Source organism: Sciurus vulgaris (assembly GCF_902686455.1).
Source record: "Sciurus vulgaris genome assembly, chromosome: 10".
NCBI classification, from domain to species: domain Eukaryota; kingdom Metazoa; phylum Chordata; class Mammalia; order Rodentia; family Sciuridae; genus Sciurus; species Sciurus vulgaris.
Genome location: NC_136470.1, coordinates 92257343 through 92278099, shown reverse-complemented (window position 1 = coordinate 92278099; position 20757 = coordinate 92257343). Strand labels below are relative to the sequence as shown.

The window sequence follows — 20757 nt, the reverse complement described above, 5'->3', positions numbered from 1 at the left end:
CCTAATATAAAATATATATATATTTTTTATATACACACACACAAAAAAAATATTGTAATGATGGTGGCACAACTGCGAATATACTAAAAACCATGCCATTTTATACTTTAAAATGTACAAATTGTATCTAAAGAACACTTTTAAAAATAGCAAACTAGGACAGTAGAGATCTGAAGTATCACAATAAGACAGTATATGAAGTGTTGGCAGAAGGTCTAATAAGTGGTTATTATTCATTGATGCATATTTAGTTTGTTTTCCTTGCCACAGTCAACATTTTTATTTGTTAAAGTATTATTATTTTAAATTTATAATTGACCGAAATTTATTTGATTATGGTTCTGGAAATGAGGAAGTTCAAGACTGAGGCTCAGCATTTGATGAGAATCTTCCTGCTATATCATCCCATGGTAGAAGGCAGATGAGCAGCCAGGCACAGTGGCACAAGCCTGCTATTTCTGGGAGTTTGGAGGTTGTGGCAGGAGGACGGCAAATACTAGGCCAGCCTCAGCAATTTTGCAGAACGACTCAAAATAAAAATAAATAGGGCTGCGTATGTAGTTTAGTGGTAAAGCACCTTTTGGGTTCAATCCCCAATACCCAAACCAAACCAAAATATAACTACGTAAAACAAACAAACGAGAAGAGCAAAGCAGCACGCGTTCAAGAGGACAATTTTAAAAGAACATTTATAGCAACAGAGTACCTTTTGAGTCACTGTTTTTTTTATAAACATTTGGAGATGTTTTAAGTGCTAATCCGATGTGTATTTTTTTAATTTATTGGAACTAGGGGTTGAGTTCAGAGGCACTTTACCACTGTTACATTCCCAGTATAGCTTTATTTATTTGTTTTCCTTTTTGATTTTTGAGATAGGGTCTAGCAAAATTGCTGAGGCTGATCTTGAAATTGCCATCCTCTTGCCTCAACTGCTGTGATTACAGGTGTGTGCCACCGGGTCCAGCTTAAATGTCAACATTGGAGTTGAGGGGACTCCAAAGGCTAGGCTAGTGGGCATTCCTTTGGGAATACCCAGTCCCAGCAACGCATTATTAAAAAAAAAAAAAAAGAAGTTTTTCTGGGAAAACAGTTATATTAGTGTAATACCACACGTATTATGGAGTTCTTCTAGTATTATTTCGGAAGGCATTCTTTTGGGAAGTTTTAGTATTAAATTGCTAAAACGAACATTCAAAAGATCTGTGTCGAGATACTTTCAGTGGGGGTAGGTTCTGGTAAAATCATACAAGTTAATTCTACTTTGATCCTACTTGTGAAGCTACATGTGTTAGCACAGGGGAAAACGTGACCTCCTGCTCTATGAGAGTCTCAGACAACTTCCAGTGATGGGTATTGACCCAAAATGTGCTCCAGGTCGTAACACGGCAAAGTTGTAGTGAATATACTTAGTTTGACTTTTAAACAGTTAAAGTGGTAACAGGTGGGGAAGAAGGTTAGTCAAACAGCGATGGGGTGTGAAGCTGTAATTTGAATAATAATAAAGTCCTTGTTTAAAAAAAAAAAAAAAAAGGCAGAGTGAACCCAGTCCTTTGCTTGGGTAATTTAGGGAGACCCTGTCTCAAAAAAAATATAAAGAGCTGGTGAGGTAGCTCAGTGGTGGAGTGCACCTGGGTTCAATTCCTAGTACGGAGCGGAGTGGTGGGAGGGACAGGAGAGGCTGGAGACAAAAAACCAAAGCTAAGAACTAAAAACAGGGTGCAAAAATTAGGAGCACGATAGAATGTACGTTTATGAAAGGCTGGACAACTGGAGTCCCCAAAGTTTCTCTTCCTAGGTGAGGAAGTCACTGTGGAGCTGCCAGCATCTGAAGCTTAAGGGAAGAAAGCCGAGCGCAGCGAAACGCAGTCCCGGTCTGGGAGATCACTCCTGGCAGCAGCCGACCCGCCGGAGCCGAGCCAGCAGCGGGCACTGGGGGCGGGGACTCAGGGGCGGGTCAGTAAAGGTCGGGCGATTGTGTCGGGAGGCGAACTGGGCGTAGGCGGCGGCGGGCGGAGCCCACAGTGAGTGATGTAAGGAGCGGAGGGATCCCGCTGGGAGAGTCGGGGCGGTACATTGAGACCCCAGGGGTGCGGGGCGGGGGATCCCAATCTCCTCCCTGTTTTCCCCGCCCCTCCCCCGCCTCCTTCACGCCCCTCCCCCCTCCTCCCCTCTGGTTGGAAAGTTTCTAGAATCTCTTCCCAGCGGCCTTTGCGGTTCCAACATGGCGGAGCTGACGGTGGAGGTTCGCGGCTCTAACGGGGCTTTCTACAAGGTATTGACCCTTTTGCCGCTTTGTAGGGTCTTCTGGGGGCTGGAGCGGGTTTGAGGGAGGGCTGGTGGTCCCGGAGAGTGAAGTTGGGTCGAAAGAACGGCCAGGCCGACGCCAGAGGCCGCAGGGTTCCTCGCTTCTCCCCCCTCCACCCGCGGTTTAACGGTCTCGGGGGCCCGGGCTCCGTTATGTTTTGAAACAACACGTCGGACACCTCTTGCTTTTTTCTGTTCATGTGCCGCCTTCTTGGATGCTGGTGTGGCCCTTGGTGGGCCGGCAAGGAGAAGCCAAGTGGCTCCTGGGCGGCTGGGAGCGCCCTGGGAACAGGCCCGAGCGCCTGAGGTGGGGGAGCCCTGCGAGGAGGCGGTGGGATTGTGTGGTCACGCCCGCTCCCCCGCCCCTCGGACCCGGCCGAGCGGGATCGCCTCTGCCCACCCCCTCGGGGGTGCTTCGCGGAATCTCAGGAATTCACCTTTGTATTGTTAGGGTTTTGGGCCAACGAGCCTTTAGGAGTCTGAAGGGGAAGGGGGAAAACGGCTTGGGGGTTAGTATCCAAGAGAGAAAAGTAGAAAACCTTGAAATGTGGCGGGTCGAAATATTTTTGCGGCTTGGGTAATTGGGCGGCTCCTTACTCTAGCCCCTCTATTACGGAAGAAAAGACGAGAGTTCTGAATATTAAAACGTGGAATGAATTAGGAAGGCAGGTGGAGTGGTGACTAGTTTCTTTATATCAGTTTCTCTAAGGTGGTTTTTTGTTTTGCTTTCACGAGGTTTTTTTTATTTCCTTTGGGAGAAAGGAGATGTATAACTATGGAATCAGGGCTGGGAAACGGAAGAGGGGTTTTGGAGTAATTTGTTAGGGGCTTCCAATGTAAGAGGGGTCACAACTGAAAATGAAATCCAGTTTATTTTTGCCTTAATAACGGTTCCTTACCTCGATTCTCCCTTTCTTCCAAAGCATGCCAGAGTGTTACAAGATCAATACAAAATCTGCCCAGCTGTTGTCTGTCAGTCAATCTCACTAAGCCAGCATCTCAAATGTTTGAGAGTCTTGGCTATTTTTATGAAGGGCCTTCTAACACACGAGTATTATACGTGCGCAGAATAATTTCTCACAGGTTTTCATTTCAGTGTATCTTTTTATCCCACGGGATTTTACATGTTGGCTGTGATTTCTTATTTTCAGCGTTTTTTCTTATCTTTACTGATTAGCTCTGTGTATTTGGCTTAACCTTCACGTAGTGGGGAATCTCAGTTCTCATCTTATGGACTCTTAAAAACTTCCTAGTTTTAAATGTCCTTAGATGGACAAAATAAAGTAAAAACAGTGCCTGTTGATAAGTTTTTATTATGACTACTGATGTCTTTACATTAGCATTTCCTTCCCTGAGAGACTGCCCATGATACAGTTAGCTGGGGCACAAGGAATGGACTTAACCATACTGTTCTAGGATAGATAAGTGTTATTATTTTGCATCATCTTCCCCCCCCCAAAGTTTCAGTTCTGTTTAGCTGTACAGTTTTTGTGTAACAGGTATACATTTTTTTCTTTGCATGTTGAAAAACACAGTGATCAAATTATTTTGCATCATGTAGGAGTAGAACACTTTTTAGCAGTAGCGGATAATCCATACAAATTTTTCATTTTTCCCTTTTATGAGATGATTAGTTCTTTTAGTACATTGTTTACAATCTTATTTTAGTTTCTCATGTTCCCCCCCCCCCACAATAAATCAAATGTCCATTCATTGGAATTTGAAATATTTGTTACTGACCTTACTTAAAACTCTAAAAATCTGCAACCTAGATCTATTCAGATTTAATTCCTTACCCATTTAACCTCACCAAGTAAGGAGGTAGTGGTTTGGTAAAGGTTGGGAAGGGCACATTTAGCCACGTGTGTGTACTAAAAGTTTGCACTTAAACCTGTGGAGTTTTATCCTGCCATAATCCACTTGTACGTGTACTTAATGGAAACTGTGTCTTCAAGAAATCAGAAAGAATGAGAATGGTCAAGTGGAGAGAACCCTGAGTTTGAAGTAAACAAATGGGAATTCTGCATCTGCCCTTCAGTTTACTGTTAACTAGTACCAGATCTTAGAACAAATCTCTCAGTCCCTTTTGATTCAGTGAAACTGCTCACCTGGAAAAAAATTGCCTTAATAGCATTTTATTATTTTTAGCCACTTGAATTTTATTTTATTTTAAACTTTATTTTTTTGTTGTGCTGGGGAAGTATCCCAGGTCTTCACAAAGCACTTTATATTGAGTTCCACCTTCAGCCCCCCCCCCCCCCTTTTTTTTAAATTTTGAGACAGGGTCTGGATAAATTGCCCCAAGTGGTCTTGAACTTTTTTCTTTTTTGTACTGGAGTTTGAACCCAGAGATACTTTACCACTGAACTATACCCCCAGACCTTTTTTTCTTTTTTGTGTTTGTTTTGGTCCTGGGGATTAAACCCTGGTGTCCTCTGTTAAGCTACATCCCCAGTCTTTCCCCACTGGCTTCTAATTTGGGATCTCCCTCCAACTTGTGATCTTCCTTTCTCAGAATCCGAAGTATTTACTTTTAAAACTGAGGTTTTTTTATTTATTTTAATTTTTTTTTTTATTTTTAGGGAGAGTACTGGGGTTTGAATCTAGTGTCACTTTACCACTGAGCTGTAGCCCCATTTTTAAAATTTTGACACAGGTTCTCAATAACCTGCTGAGTGTCTTTAAGTTTCTGAGACTGGCCTTGTGATCTCCTGCTCCAGTTTCCCAAATTGCTGGGATTACAGGCATATACCACTTTGCCCACTGAAGTTAATTTACTTATAGTACTGCAAACTTTTTTTCCTCCTAAAACAATCTTTTTTAATGTTATGAGTTTGGATAAATGTTACATAACCATCACCACTATTATGAAGGGAGAGAGTAGTTTCACGATTACCCAAATTTCCCTCTTCTCAGTCTCTAGGGTGATTTGTACTCTCATAATTTTGTCTTATACTGATTGCATGTACTGTATATAGGTAGAATCATACAGTATACCTTGTTGTGTTTTAAGTTTGACTTCTTAAATTTAGCTTAGGATCTACTTTCTAATTTAGAAAATATGATTAGTGAGGGAATTTTGGAAACTTAGCAAAAACTAAGTTGTCTTGATAAGAGCTATTGAACATTTTGGTGTATTTTTTTCTTCCTAGTAGTGTTTTCCAGTGTATGGGGGATTCTGAATTTCCCACCTCCTTTTTCCTCCTCCCCCCACATACATGGACATGACATACATGCTTGACTGTAAGTGTAAACTGATATTGAAGAGTTTCAAAGACAGGTGTCATCGTGCCTTGAGGTATGTAGCCAGTATTATGTTGAGTCAGTGTACTGCAGATTCTGATTAAATGAATTGAAGTTTGGGTTGGAGAAACTGCTTAGTGGTAGAGCACTTGCCTAGCATATGAGGTTCTGGGTTCAATTGCAGTACCACAAACACACATACAAATATTTCACAAAATAATTAGAATCAGCCATGAGATGAACATTTGAAGATTTTACACAAAATATGTGCTTTTCCCCCTACAATATTTATACAAATGATAGCATGCTATCATTGTTCTGCTTGTTGCTTACTTACGATGGATCTATAGTTACAGAAATATTTGTTTATAGGCCTGTAAATTTATTTATTTATTTATTTTTGTATTAGAGATTGGAACTGGGGACACTTGACCACTGAGCTACATCTTTAGTTCTTTTTATTTTGAGACAGGGTCTTGAATTCGCTAAGTTGCTGAGGTTGACCTTGAACTTGTGCTCCCTTGTGTCAACCTCTCCTGAGTTTACTGGGATTTATGGGTGTGTGCCGTAGCACCCAACTATCCCTATAAATTTATAGGAATGGAAAACAATGAGAAGGTATTAAACATTTGATGGTATATAATTTTATACAACAATTTCTTTTGTAACTTCCCTACCTGGGAGCACCGTGTTAGGTTTACTATTGAAAATGTAAAACACCTGTTTTGAAAGCTTTATTGAGGTAAAATGTATATGCTATACTTGATCTTAGGAAGAGGCTATGACAAGGTATGAGAATGTATGTTCTATGAAATTGTATAACTGAATGCTTCTTTAGTGTATTTACAGTTGTATAACCATTGCCACAAGTCTTACTTTAGAACATATCATTACTAATAAAAGAAAACCTTGTGTTCATTTTCATCTTAACATGCTTTAAAAAAAATTTTTTTTTCTTAGTTGTAGCTGGACACAATACCTTTATTTTATTTATTTATTTTTATGTGGTGCTGAGGATCAAACCCAGTCTCTCTCACATGCCAGGCAAGTGCTCCACTGCTGAGCTACAACCCCAGCCCTTAATATGCTTTTTAACTGATGTGTATGGTGTTAAACTTTTTTTTGTGTGTGTGTGTGTCTGAGGTGGGTCTTGCAATGTTGCTCAGGCTGTTCTAGAATTCTTGGGTTCCAGTGATCCTCCTGCCTTAGCCTCCTGGGTAGCTGGGACTATAAGTGCATGCTATTATGTCCTGTGATACTAAACTTTGTAGTAACATTGCACGGTATAGTCTTGAACTGAATATAGATTTACTTTTTGGCATTCTGGTGATTGAACCCAGGACCTTGCACATACTAAGTACATGGTCTACTTCTGAGATACACCCCGATTCCTGCATACAATTTTAAGTAGATGTTAATTAAAAGTAAGTCACACTGGGCTCAGTGATGCATGCCTTCCCAGAAGATCGCAAATTCAAAGCCAGCTTCGGCAATTTAGTGAGGCTGTAAGCAACTCACCCTGTCTCAAAATTCAAAAAGGGGTTGGGGATGTGGCTCAGTGGTAAAGTGTCTCTGGGTTCAGTCCTCAGTACCAAAAAAAAAAAAAAAAAAAAAAAAAAGTCACTTAGTTTCTGACTCATGTAAAGTTTCTGTGGTATTCCAAGAAAACTTTGTAATCTCTAAGAGATAAATGATTTCTGTACCTTTCTGTGGAAGATAGAATTAATTACATTTAGAACTCTGGGATTTCTGTTTTAACTATAAAATTGACTTACAAAACAAATCTCAAAGTACTATAATATGTCCATAATTAATTTCCTTATTCTTTTAGTTTAATATTAAATGAAATACGAGAGTAATAGCTGAATTATGGTAGAGGTATATTATCATTACTAATGAAGGCTAGATATATCGTGGAGGAATTGTGTTTTGAGTGTATACTGACTTCTCAGGTAGTACAAAATCTTTTTGCCTGTCATGATGGTACATGCCTGTAATCCCAGTGACTTGGGGCAGGGGCAGGAGGATTGCAAGCTCAAGACCAGCTTCAACAACTTAGTTGAGGGACTAAGGAAGTTAGCAAGACCCTTTTCCAAAATAAGAGAAAACTGGGAGTGTAGCTCAGATTTAAAGCATCCCTGGATTAAAGCCCCAGTAAACCTCCCCACCCCGCAAAAAGGGGGCACAAAATCTTGCTGGTTGATTGCTTTGTGGAGATTAGTAATTGAGGAAAAGATGGGGGCTATCTTAATACAAGGGTTCTCTGTTAAAAAATGTCAGATATGTTAAGGCTAATTTTTTAGTTGTACAGATTTAAAATACGGTTTTCATAAATGTTAAAGACCAAAGGTTTAACTAAATAAAAATAAATGGTCAAGAAATTTATTTATTTTTGATACCAGGGATTAAATTTAGAGGCACTTAACTACTCAGGCCCATCCCCAGCCCTTTTTTGTATTTTATTTAGAAACAGTCGCTAAGTTGCTGAGATTGGCTTTGAACTAGTGATTCTCCTGCCTCAGCCTCCCAAGCCTCTGGGATTACAGGCATGTGCAACCGCACCCAGCAAGCAATTTTTATTTTTTGTTCATGGATTGCTGGAACATGTTGGCATGAAGGAACGCTGGGATCTTTACCACTTAGTTGGTGTTGACTACAATTTTTAAAAGTTAAGTGCTTGAATTTCTGTAAAGGAGTTTACTTAAGATCAATATGTAATTGTGGAACAGATTGAAAACAGAAAAGTTTAAAAACCTACCCAAATCTATGATAAGATGTATTGTCAAGATCTTTCTATATGTCCAAAAAAACAATTTTTTTCATGTTTTTACTGAGTGCACCTGTATATTTTCTGTATCATTTGTATGCCTTTTTGTAAAGTAATAGTTCAATGAGAGGATGTCTCACTAGATATTGTATTGAACTTCTACATGCATTTCCTGCACATTTTTCTTGGAACTCCATGAGGAATGTTTTGATCCCTATTTTATACATTAGGAAATTCAAAAATTGAGGTGTAACCTGCCCAAGATTATACTGTAACTGAAATGGCATTTAACTTTAGGGCTTTCACCACTTTATTTCTTTGAACCCCGGATTAAAACCAAGGGCACTTAACCACTGAGTCACATCACCAAACCCCCCCCTCCTTATTTATTTATTTATTTATTTATTTTTTAAATCTTGAGGCGGGTTCTTACTGAGTTGCTTAGGGCCTTGCTAAGTTGCTGAGGCTGGCCTTGAATTTTCGATCCTCCTGCCTCAAGTCTTCCAAGCTGCTGGAGTTGTAGGTGTGGGCCATTGTGCCTGATTAGGGCTTTCACTTCTAATTGCTTAGGTTAGCATACAACTTGAGGTTCTTTAAAGGAAATTTTAGGAAGATGAGGGCAGACACTTGACTAGATTATTTAACTGAGTGAGTTCTCTAACACAGTGTTAAGAATATAGCAAATTAGCTGAACCACGGTAGTGTAGCATGTCTATAATCTCAGCCACTTGGGAGGTTGAGGCAGAAGAATTGTAAGTTCAAGACCAGCCTGGGCAACTTAATTATCTCAAGATAAAAAGTAAAATAAAGGACTGGGGATGTAGCTCAATTGTGAAGCACCTCTGGGTTCAATCCCATCACCCCATTCTCCAAATGCAGCAAGTTAGCTTTTCCCCCGCTAGTGGAAAGAGCAATATCCATTCCATGATTGAACCCTAATTCTTGTAATTGCTAGTTGTGAGACCTTGAGTTTTTCATCTGCAGTATGAAGCAAAACAATAACAGCCGTATTGAGCACCCAGACTACTTGTCAGACTTGTGTAGGTACATGGGTATTTCTCATTTTGTTCTCTCATCCACAGTTAAGCAGATAGTTATAGTGCCATGTGAGGGTACTGAGGCTGAGTCCAGCTCCATAGTATCAAACTCTAATCCTTGACTCCACAGATTATCTCCTTAACCATTAAGGTGTGATTCTTTTTGAAGTATGTGTATATATGTGGTTTGCTAAATTGTTACTGATGCATCAGGAATTAGGGCTGAATCCAGATGATTCCCCAAGAATAACAACACATTGTCTGTTTTACAGGAATGTGCTCTTTGTTATAATAACTACTAGACAATGAGCAGAAATATGGTAGTTTGAATTGATGTAAATAATGTAAAATAGCTCAATACATTTTAGTTTTGGTGATGTGATTGAACCCAGGGCCTTGAACATGCTGGGCAAGTGCTCTACCACTGAGCTGTATCCCGAGCCCCTTAATAATTTTTAAATACTCATATATTATACTATTTTGGGTATATTGGGGTGAATATATTAAAATTATTTGATCTGTTTCTTTTTACTTATATTAATAGAAATACTAGAAAATATAAAGGTATATATAACTCAGTGGTTTATTTCTGTTCAGTAGTGCTGATTTATACCCTCCACAATTATTAGCCTTTAGATTGTTGATTGTGTAAGATACTTAGGGACATATTTGAAATGCATATGCGTACACACAAGCACACATATATGCTTATGCATTTGTAATAACTGCTTTTGTTCAGTTGTTTTTGCTCAGTTCTGGAATTGAACCCAGGATCTTCTGCATGCTATGCAGATGCTCTTATCACTGAGTTTCACCCGTACCCTCAAGTAATTTTGGCTGGGAGGCCAGTACTGGGATTTAACCAAGGTATGACGCTTTACCACTGAGCTACACCCACAGCCCTTTTTCTGAGACAGGGTCTTACTTGCTTAGCACTTCTTTAAGTTGCTGGGGCTGACTTGAATCTGTGATTCCCCTACTGAACCTTCTGAGTCCCTGGGTTTTTAGGTGTGTGCCATGGCACCTTGCCTCAAGTAGTTTTTTTTTTTATGATGTGTCATGCCTTTCTCTTCTTTTTGTGGTGCTGGAAATTGAACTCAGGGCTTATGCATGCCAGGCAAATGCTGTATCACTGAGCCTCATACCCAGCCCAGTGATATGTTACCTCTTAGTAATCTTGCCACTGAGTAGTTTTGAATTATCAAAAGGATTTAGAAGATTGTTTTCTTTGATGCTTAGCTAATAATTAGGAAGACTTTACTGATGGCTTCTCTGGGACCAAATTTTGAAAGTAGCTAGCTGGAGCAAAGGCAAATTAATGTGAGTTCAGACATTACTATGTTAACCTGAACATAAGATGCATACATAACCTGTGCAACATATACGTAGGCTCATGTATTACATGTCCATGTATAGCAATCTTATAATTTGTTCTTAAAGAAGCTGAAAGACATGGTAACATTGAAATACAGTTAAATCTCAAGTTTACTTAAAGCAGGTTTCTGTTCCCATTGCTCATTATTTAAAACAAGATAACTTATATCAGTTGTTTTAGCTTGTCTCATTCTCTAGCCTCAGCATTTTCCACTCATCTATTTTGGGAGGATGAATAAAGAGAGTTCTCCCTAATGAAGTAGTTTTTGTTGGCAAAAAGAATATGTGCTCTTGTTAATATTTTTTTAAGGATCAAACTGAGCATGATGGTGCATGACTGTAATCCCAGCTACTCAGGAGGCTGAGGAAGGAGTATTGTAGGTTCAGCAACTTAGACCCTGTCTCAAAAAATAAAAAGAGCTGGGAACTTAGCTCAGGGCTAAAGCATCCCTTGGTTCAGTCCTCAGTTCTGGGGGTGGGGGAATATAATTTTAGGGATCACAAGGCACATCACTCAAGTTTCTGTCTACCCCCTTTCTTAATCTGATTGATTAATCATAAATTTTTTCATCCCCCTTTTTAAACTTCGTTTTAATAGTATTTCAGGTTATTTTGAAGTCTTAGGTTTTGTAGTAACTTGTGTATTTACTACACAAGTACTAAAGTAGCCTTCAGTATATATTTGAATGAACAAGTGAATCACTTGGCTTCTGGACACACTAATTGTGTGATCTTAGTAACTATATATATATATATAAATATATAAATATATATTTATATATTCATATCTATATCTATATCTATATATATATATATAAAACATACACAGAACTATATCCTTAATGATTTTGGTTCAAACTGAACTTAAATAGCTCTTTTAGGGGTACTGATCCTGGTTACTTTCAGATGTTGTTACAGAACTTTATACACTCAGAGGAAATAAATGCAGTCTCGATCCTTTGGGACTGTAATGTTATAATAGTTCTGGGTCGCCATTTGGAAACAAAGTTATTCCATTTAAAGAACTGTTAGGCTAAGTACAGTGGTGTGCATGCCTGTAATCCTAGTGACTAGGAAGGCTGAGACAGGAGGATCTCAAGTTTGAGGCCAGCCTCAGCAATTTAGTGAGATGCTCAGCAACTTAGACCCTGTCTTAAAAAATAAAAAAGGACTGGGATGTAACTCAGTGGTAAATTGCCCGTGTTCAGTCCTCGGTACCAAAACAAAAAAAGGAACTGTTAAATATTATAAGCTTATGAAATTATGAACATTACTAGTATGCAGGAGGTAGGAGATACGTATTATGAAATCTTCACATTCTTATTGCTCTCTGTTCTTTTTTTCAGAACAGTTAATACTCAGTGCCAACGAATGCTGAAGACTTGACTGATTTTTTTCCATATTAGAACTTAGTCCATAAGGATGCAATAATTTTTGTAATGTATAATATAGTAAGTTTGCTGACTTTTTGTAGAACATGTGTCCATCAGAAAAAGTGTCCATTGATTTGAAGTAATTTTTATTTTGCAGATTCAGTTATCTTTAAAAATTTGTTCCTGCTGGGTGTAGTGACCCACACCTGTAATCCTAGGACTTTGGAGGCTTAGGCAGGAGATTTGCAAGTTCAGAGCCAACCTTAACAATTTATTGAGGCCTAAGCAACTTAGTGAGACCCCATCCCAATATTGATAAAAGAGCTGGGGATGTGTCTCAGTGGTAAAGCACCCCTGGTCTCAATTCATGGTACCAAAAAAACAAAAACAACAAAAATGTTCTTCATAGGTAAATTTGAGGGCCGGATGGTAACCTGGTAATTGAACTCAGGGGCACATAATAACTGAGCTGTATCCACAGTCATTTTATTTTTTTATTTTTAAAAATTTTATTTTTATATTGGGGATTGAACCCAAGGACTCTTAACCACTGAGCTACATCCCCAGCCCTTTTTATTTTGTATTTTGAGGCAGGGTCTTGAGTTCCTTAGGGCCTCTTTAAGTTACTGAGAGTGGCTTTGAACTTTTGATCCTCCTGCCTCAACCTCTTTTGTTGCAGGGTGTGTGCTGCCTTGCCTGATCTGGCAAGACTCCCTCCACCCCATGAGATCTGCCATATTACCCAGGCTTGTCTTGAACACTGGGCTCAAATGATTCCTGTCCCAGCCTCCTTATGGAACTGGAAGCATGCCCTTGCCTGGATAAGAGAGATTTTTTATTGCAGTAACAGTCTAATAAATGGTGCTTGTTACTGGTATCAGATCCCAACTAAGACCTTTTAGTGCCGGTCATGGTGGCAGACACTTGTAATCTCAGCAACTTGGGAGGCTGAGGCAGGAGGATTGAGGGTTCAGACCCAGTCTCAGCAGCTTAACTGAGAATCCTGAGCAACTCAGTGAGACTCTCTTCTCTAATTAAATATTAGAAAAGGGCTGGGGAGTGGCTTGGTTGTTAAGTGTCCCTGGATTCAGTCTCTGGTACCAGAAAGAAAAAAAAAAAAAGGGTCTTTTAGTGTTGTTGACATCTAAAAGGTTTCTTAATAAAAACGTAGATTTGAGATCACTAGAGGTGGAAAAATTATAATACAGTGGGTAGCGATGTGCATGTATACATATGTGCTATATGGAACAAGTATTGGTTTACAAAAAGTGTTCAAGATGTAACTCACCTCATTAATTGTATGCATGTTGTCAGGCTCAAGGACCTGCTTCTTTCATCCTTGTCAAGGGTACTGTTAACTTTCTCACCTATCATATAACACTCAGCTATTTTTTTGGTGGGGAGCTAGGAGGAGTGTACCAGGGATTGAACCCAGGGACGCTTAACCACTGAGCCACATCCCCAGCCCTTTTTATATTTTTAGAGATAGTTGCTTAGGGCCTTGCTAAATTGCCTAGACTGATTTTTGAACTTGCCATTCTCCTGCCTTAGCCTCGTGAGCCGCTGGGATTACAGGTACTCGCTGCCATCAATCCTACCACCAAGGCTCTGCCAGCATCCAGGGCTCTGCAGATGTCCAGGACATGGAGTAGCACAAAATGGTCTCTTTTATCCCTGCCAGAAGAGGGTTTTGTATATAATTTCTGTTGAGCTGTTGGATGTAAAGGTTAGCTTGCTGGAACTTTAATTTGCAGATTCCATTTATTTATTTTTTTTTCTTTTTGCTTTCGTTTTTTGGTACTGGAAGTTAAACCTAGGGGCACTTTAATCACTGAGGCTAAGTTGCTGAAGCTGGCCTTGAACTTGCCCTCTTCCTGCCTTAACCTCCAGAATCTGTGGTATTACAGGCATGTGCAACCATGCCTGGTTCCCATTTGTGAATAATGTTTGCCTTTTTATGTGTTAAAACTATTTTTTCTCCCATTAAGGCAGTCCTGGTTAAAACAGCTTGTGCACCAGTTATAGATAGAATTTCTTAGGTTGTTTTTACATTTAAATATTTACTACATCAAGCAATATTTTTGCTAGGTACAGTGGCACACACACTTGTAATCCCAGCAACTCAGGAGACTGAGGCAAAAGAACTGCAAGTTCAAGGCCAGCCTGGACAACTTTGGGAGATCCTGTCTCAAAATAAAAAAAAGAGCTGGGGATATATAACTCAGTGGTAGAGCACTTGCCTGGCATGCACAAGGTCCTGGGTTCAGTTCCCAGTACTGAAAAAAGGGAGGGGAGAGGGCCTGTAGCTTAGTGATAAAATGCCTCTGGTTCCATCTTTACCTTATTAATGTTTTTGATTATTCATATAGATGCACCAGTTGTGCTAGCACCAAGTATTAAATAGTAATGCACTTCTGAAAGGTGGGGTTTTTTTGGGGGGGTGGCATGTGTAGGAATTGGGTACTTCCTCTCCTTATCCATCTCTGTCTCTAGTCTAGGATCAGGATAAGAGGATGATGACATCTGGCATACAGGGGGACTGAGTTCCTTTCTGTATTGATAGAACCTCCTGAGAATTGCTCCAGAAAGTCTCTGGGGGTGCTCTGAGAAGACTGAGAGACCTTAAGGAGGGAACATTGTGATTTGCCTTTTGACAAACAAAGCTAGTTAGGAGTCTTTCTTTATTGCTCTGGGTCTTCTCATTTTACCTACCACATATTAATAAGTGAATCTGAGACTTAAATCTGAGCAGTGAGACTGCTGTATTTTGTTGTCTTGAGTGAAGTTTTTTTCCCTTGCTCTATTATAAGAACTTTTGTGTGTGTGTAACTATGTGAATAGTCCAGGAACATAAAAATTGTGCTTTATTGTGAATCTTTTCAATTACTTAACATAAAAACATTAGGAAGATATCTATCAAGATATTTTAAGGAAGGGAAGTAGTATTAGGTATTCTTGGGCTGTCTTTTGAGTTGAGTACATGTGTGTGTCACAACTTGAGAAACGTCAACATGTTTAGCTTGCAAATTAAGAAACAACTTTTTTTTTTTTTTTTAAACTTCTTTATATGAAGTTACCTAGTAATAACAATTACCCAGATCTTGGAGACAATAAGACTTTTTTTTCAGTCTTGAGGTTTCTCAGTCTGAACTATAAAACAACAGAAACAGTATTTTCTGAATTCTCCCAACTTTGGTACAGAGGTAGTTGCATGCATGAGAGAGAAGTTAACTCATTACACACAACTGATGCCTATTGCTTTGTGCTATATTTGAACCCTGATTATAGAAGACTGCCTCTGGGCAAACCTGTAATCTGTAGTGACTCAGGAGGTTTAAGTAGAAGGATTGCAAGTTCAAGGCCAGCCTCAGCAGCTTCCCATGTGTTCAAAATAAATACAAATAAGACTGCAAAAATAATAGACTGCTGTATTCAAATTTCTCTTTTTTTTTTTTTTAATTGGGGTGCTGGGATTTGAACTCAAGGGAACTTAACCACCGAGCACATCCCCAGGCCTTTTTAAATTTTATTTAGAGATTGGGTCTCACTAAGTTGCTTAGGACTTTGCTAAAATGCTGAGGCCAGCTTTGAACTTGGTGATCCTCCTGCCTCAGCCTTCTGAGTGTGGGATTACAGGTGTGCATCACCAATCTTAATTTTTTAAAAACTTTTTTGATTGAACGCAGGGGAACTCTATCACTGAGCTACATCTGTAGCCCTTTTATTTTTTTGAGACAGGGCCCTGCAGTGTTCCCAGTCTGGCCTTCAACTTGGGGATCCTCCTGACTCGAGTCTCTGAAGTAGGTATGATTATGGACATCTGCCACTGTCCCCAGCAAGTTTGCCCTATTTAAAACAAAACAAAACAGATCTTTGCTGGGTGTGGGGGTATAGACCTGTGATCTCAGCAATTTGGGTGCTGAGGCAGGAGGATTCCAAGTTTGAGGCCAGCTTCTGCAATTTAACAAGACCCTGTCTCACAAAAGGACTGGTAATGTAGCTCAGTGGTAGAGCACCCCCTGGGTTCAGTCCCCAGTTTTGTGGGGTGGAGGACAAACAAAACCAAACTAATGAAAAAAATCATAAAATGGACCATACATGTATAGGGTACTAAAGTGGAAAACATGGTATTCTGATGGTGGACATATTGATTTGAGGTGTCAGTAAGCCAAGGCTGGAGATGTTTAAATTATTGGAAGTTGGGTTTAGAATCCAGGAAATAAATTATTTCTGCATAAAATGTTTGGGTAATTAGTGACAGATCTATCTATGCAGCTTCATTGTACCTAAAATGTTGTCATCCATTCTCCCAACCTTGGTACAGAGGTAGTACCTCTGTAAGAGGCAGTGTTGCTAATCGGTTATGATTCTATCTTTTAATTTTTTTTTTTTTTTTCAGGTATAGGAGATTGAACCCAGGGATGCTTTACCCCCTAGCCACATCCCCAGCCCTTTTTATTTTTTGTTTTGAGTCGGTCTTGTTAAGTTGCTGTAGCTAGACTTGAATTTAAGAACCTCCTGTCTGAGCCTCTCAAATTGCTGGGATTACAGGCATGCACCACCCATCCAGGTCTCTTTTAGTGTTCTTATGTAAATATTGGGAAGTCTCCTTTAAACTCTTGCATACAAAATAGCAAGCAAAATAAATTGGTCAAAACATCTTCACATTAATAGGTTTATTCTCACCCTATCTTCCTCAGTGCCATGGAGAGGGTCAGTGGCACAAACATACTTTAAAAGTTCTTTCTCCATTGGGCATGGTGGCACCTGCCTGTAATCCCAGTGACTCTGGAAGCTGAGACAGGATCACAAGTTTGAAGGCAGCCTCAGCAATTTAGTTTAGATCCTAAGTAATTTAGTGAGACCCTCTCTCAAAATAAAAAGGAGATGTTGCTCAGTCGTTAATTATCCGCTGGATTGAATTCCCCTGTAAACCATCCCTCCCCAAAACAAGAAACAAATCTCCAGGATTTATTATTTTCCAAGAATTTTCATCCACTCTTTTAGGTTTAATGGGGTGCTTTTTATTTTTTTATCAGAAGGTGTTTGGAATCCTTCTGTCTGAGCCTCTCAAGGTAGTTGGTATTATAGGAATGTGCTACCCCACTGCACTTTTTATTTTTGAGATTGGAATCATCAAAAAGTTAATGATTGCAATAAGGATAGTTCCTGACCTCCATTTAGAAAGATGCTAGTGTTTTTACTAGCTCTTCTTTTGCTGTCAGTAGTTTGTTTTGCAATTAGTGATTCTGACAAGAATTTTAAAATTTAAGCACTCTGGGTGCTTACCTAGCATGCCTGGGGGCCTGGGATTGACCCCCAGCACTGTTTAAAAAAAAAGTGAGATATAAGATTTGACCCTTTAGACTATACATCTTGGATTTTTGGTTCTGAACTTTGCTTCCATTCACCTCAGTCTTCAAAGCCACTACAATTTATGGTACTTTGCTGAGTATTAAGGTTTTTAAGTTTGTTTTTCCCTTTATAAGGAGTTTAGTGTTGTGTAATAAGAAGGCATTAGTGGGTCCCCCCCACCCCTACCTTCTGCAGTGGTAGTTATAGTCAAAGGAATTTTTGTAGATGAGGGTGATGTTTGTAATGGGTTTAGTGGAATGGTGTCAAGGATTTATGGATCTGTACGTTAAAGATTTCTTAAGCCATTGTTCAAGGCCTCTGATATTAATGTGTTTTTTAAGTGATAACTTTCTTTTAAACTAAAGCTCATGTTTTGAACATAAAACTGCTTTTCCAGTTGGGAACTAGATTTTGATGTTTCACTCTGGAACTATGAAAGGTACTAATATTCTCTTGTTAAGTATTGCTATCAGACTGAGTCTTTTTTCTTTTTCTGCCAGTACCAGGAATTTGAACCCAGAGGTGATCTAGGGAGATGGACTCTCCCTAGGTTGCCCAGGCTGGCCTCTAACTTCCCATCCTCCTTCCTCAGTCTCCCAAGTTGCTGGAATCACAAGTAATGTGTCACTGCAGCTTGCACTGCCAGACTTAAATCTTGTCATTTGGTTCATAATGATGAAAAGAGCTACAGAACACATGAGGTTTTTGGACTGTTTATATTTATAATCTAGGGAGTGAAACAGAGTTGTGTGGATACATATTGTTGAAATTTTCCTTTCTGAAAATAAGGAACTTGGAAGGGCTTATAAATACAGTTGTGTTCATCATCATATAGTGTTGTTAGGCAACTTACAGCCAGGTTCACAATTTATTTTTTTCTGATTTTTGGCTATATTTTTAATACCAATCTTTCAACTTTTTTCTTTTTGGTCAGGGGTATCAGCAGTTGAATCCATGGGGTACTTTCCCACTGAGCTATATATCCCAGTCCTTTTTATTTTTTTGATACAGTCTTGCTAAATTGATGAGGGTCTCTTAAGTTGCTGAAGCTGGCCTCCAGATCTGCCTGCCTCAACTTCCCCAGTTGCTGGGATTACAGGCATGCACCACTGGCCAGTCCAGTCTTTCAGTGCTCCCCTCGCCCCCCCAACCAAGACTGGAGATTGAACTCGGGCACTGTACCTCCAACCTACATTTCCAGCCCTTTTTATTTTTTATTTTGAGACAGGGTCTCACTAAATTGATAAGGCTAGCCTTGAATTTATGATTCTCTTGTTTCATCCTCCAGAGTAACTGGGATTACAGGTGCATGCCACTGTGCCAGATTCCAATCTATCTTTCAACTCTTTTTTTTTTTTTTTTTGGGCACTTAACCACTGAGCTACATTGCTAGCAACCCCCACCCCCCTTTTATTTTTTTGAGACAGGGTCTTGCTAAATTGCCTAGGGCCTCACTAAGTAGCTGAGCCTGGCTTCAAATTTGCCATACTCCTGCCTCAGCCTCCTATATATCTGGGATTACAGGTGTGTGTCACAAAACCTGATAATTATTGTAGTTTTAAAGTAAGTATTAATGTTTGATAGGTACCTGCTTTGCACTCCCAATGTCAGTGCCTTTTTTTAAAATATAGATTTTTATTTTTACCTAGAGTAACCTTTTCTTCCCCAACAGAATACATACACTCTGTCAACATTTTAGTGGGATTCCCATGGAAATTATAGGTTAATTTAAGAGACATGTGGAAACATATAATATCAAAATTCACATACGAATATGGTGTGATGTTTTTCTGAATTTTCCATATATGGTCATAAGTATTTCAGAGATTTCTGCACATAGGTCTTACACTTCCCTTAACATGATGATCTCTCATTCCACTTTTTTATTGAGGACCTTAGTTAGTTTTTTAGTGTGAGTAGAATACCTTTTGTCTTTTATTTTTCAGCTTATTGTGTAAAACTTTTACATCTACAAAGTGAATTGATTGTTAATTTTCTACCTTAATGAATCACTAAGGATTTTTTCCTTTAATTTCAATTTTGGGGTAGATTGCATTTGAAAAGCTTCAAGTAGAAGCTCCCACTGCTCATGGATTCCTGCTACTTTATCCAAATGCCCTCTTCCTTGTACATTTCAGTACATGATATTCCTTTGAGTGAAGTCCTACTTGCTTTTTATTTAAAATCAGAGATATGGGGATAAAATTTTAAGATTTTGGTCATCCTTTGGATGCATTATACTGTCTTATTAATTAATTTATTTTTAAAAAAGTTCTTTTATTATAAACAAATGGGATACATGTTTCTGTTTGTACATGGAATAACAGCATACCATTTGCATAATCATACATTTACATAGGGTAATGATTGATTCATTCTGTTATTTTCCCCTCACATCCCTCCCACCCCTCTTTTCCCTCTATACAGTCCCTCCTTCCTCCATTCTTGCCCCCCCACCCCCATTATGTGTCATCATCCACTTATCAGTGAGATCATTCATCTTTTGGGTTTTTGAGATTGGCTTATCTCACTTAGCATGATATTCTCCCAGTTTCATCCATTTGCCTGCAAATGCCATAATTTTATTTTCTTTATAGCTGAGTAATATTCCATTGTGTATATATATACATACCACATTTTCTGTATCCATTCATCAATTGAAGGACATCTAGGTTGGTTCCACAGTCTGGCTATTATGAATTGAGCAGCTATGAACATTGATGTGGCTGCATCTCTGTAGTATGCTGATTTTAAGTCCTTTGGGTACAGGCCAAGGAGTTGGGATAGCTGGGTCAAATGGTTGGTCCATTCCAAGTTTTGTAAGGAATCTCCACACTGCTTTCCAGAGTGGCTGCACTAATTTGCAGCCCCACCATCAATTATGAGTGTCCCTTTTTCCCCACATCCTCTCCAACACCTATTGTTGCTTGTATTCTTGGTAATTGCCATTCTAATTGGGGTGAGAGGGAATCTTAGTGTAGTTTTGATTTGCATTTCTCTTATTACTAAAGATGTTGAACATTTTTTCATGTCTGTTGATTGCTTGTACATCTTCTTCTGTGAAGTATCTGTTCATTTCCTTAGCCCATTTGTTGATTGGATTATTTGTATTCTTGGTGTAGAGTTTTTTGAGTTCTTTATAGATTCTGGAAATTAGTGCTCTATCTGAAGTATGATTGGCAAAGATTTTCTCCCACTCTGTAGGCTCTCTCTTCACATTGCTGATAGTTTCCTTTGCTGAGAGAAAGCTATTTAGTTTGAATCTATCCCAGTTATTGATTCTTGCTTTTATTTCTTGTGCTAT

General features: G+C 39.2%; 1 protein-coding gene across 5 annotated transcripts in view; it reads left to right on the top strand.

Moving 5' to 3' along the window:
• Positions 1-2125: 2125 nt before the first annotated feature.
• Positions 2126-20757, top strand: part of FXR1 (FMR1 autosomal homolog 1) — a 65698-nt gene continuing 47066 nt past the window's right edge. For 2 of the 5 annotated variants that reach the window (XM_079100871.1, XM_079100870.1), the window contains exon 1: positions 2128-2272. In XM_079100871.1, the coding sequence (XP_078956997.1) occupies positions 2222-2272 (51 nt within the window). In that variant the 5' untranslated portion in view covers positions 2128-2221. Of the gene's footprint in view, positions 2273-20757 lie in introns of all 5 variants that reach the window. The other 3 variants (XM_079100872.1, XM_079100874.1, XM_079100869.1) reach the window with 3 other exon arrangements.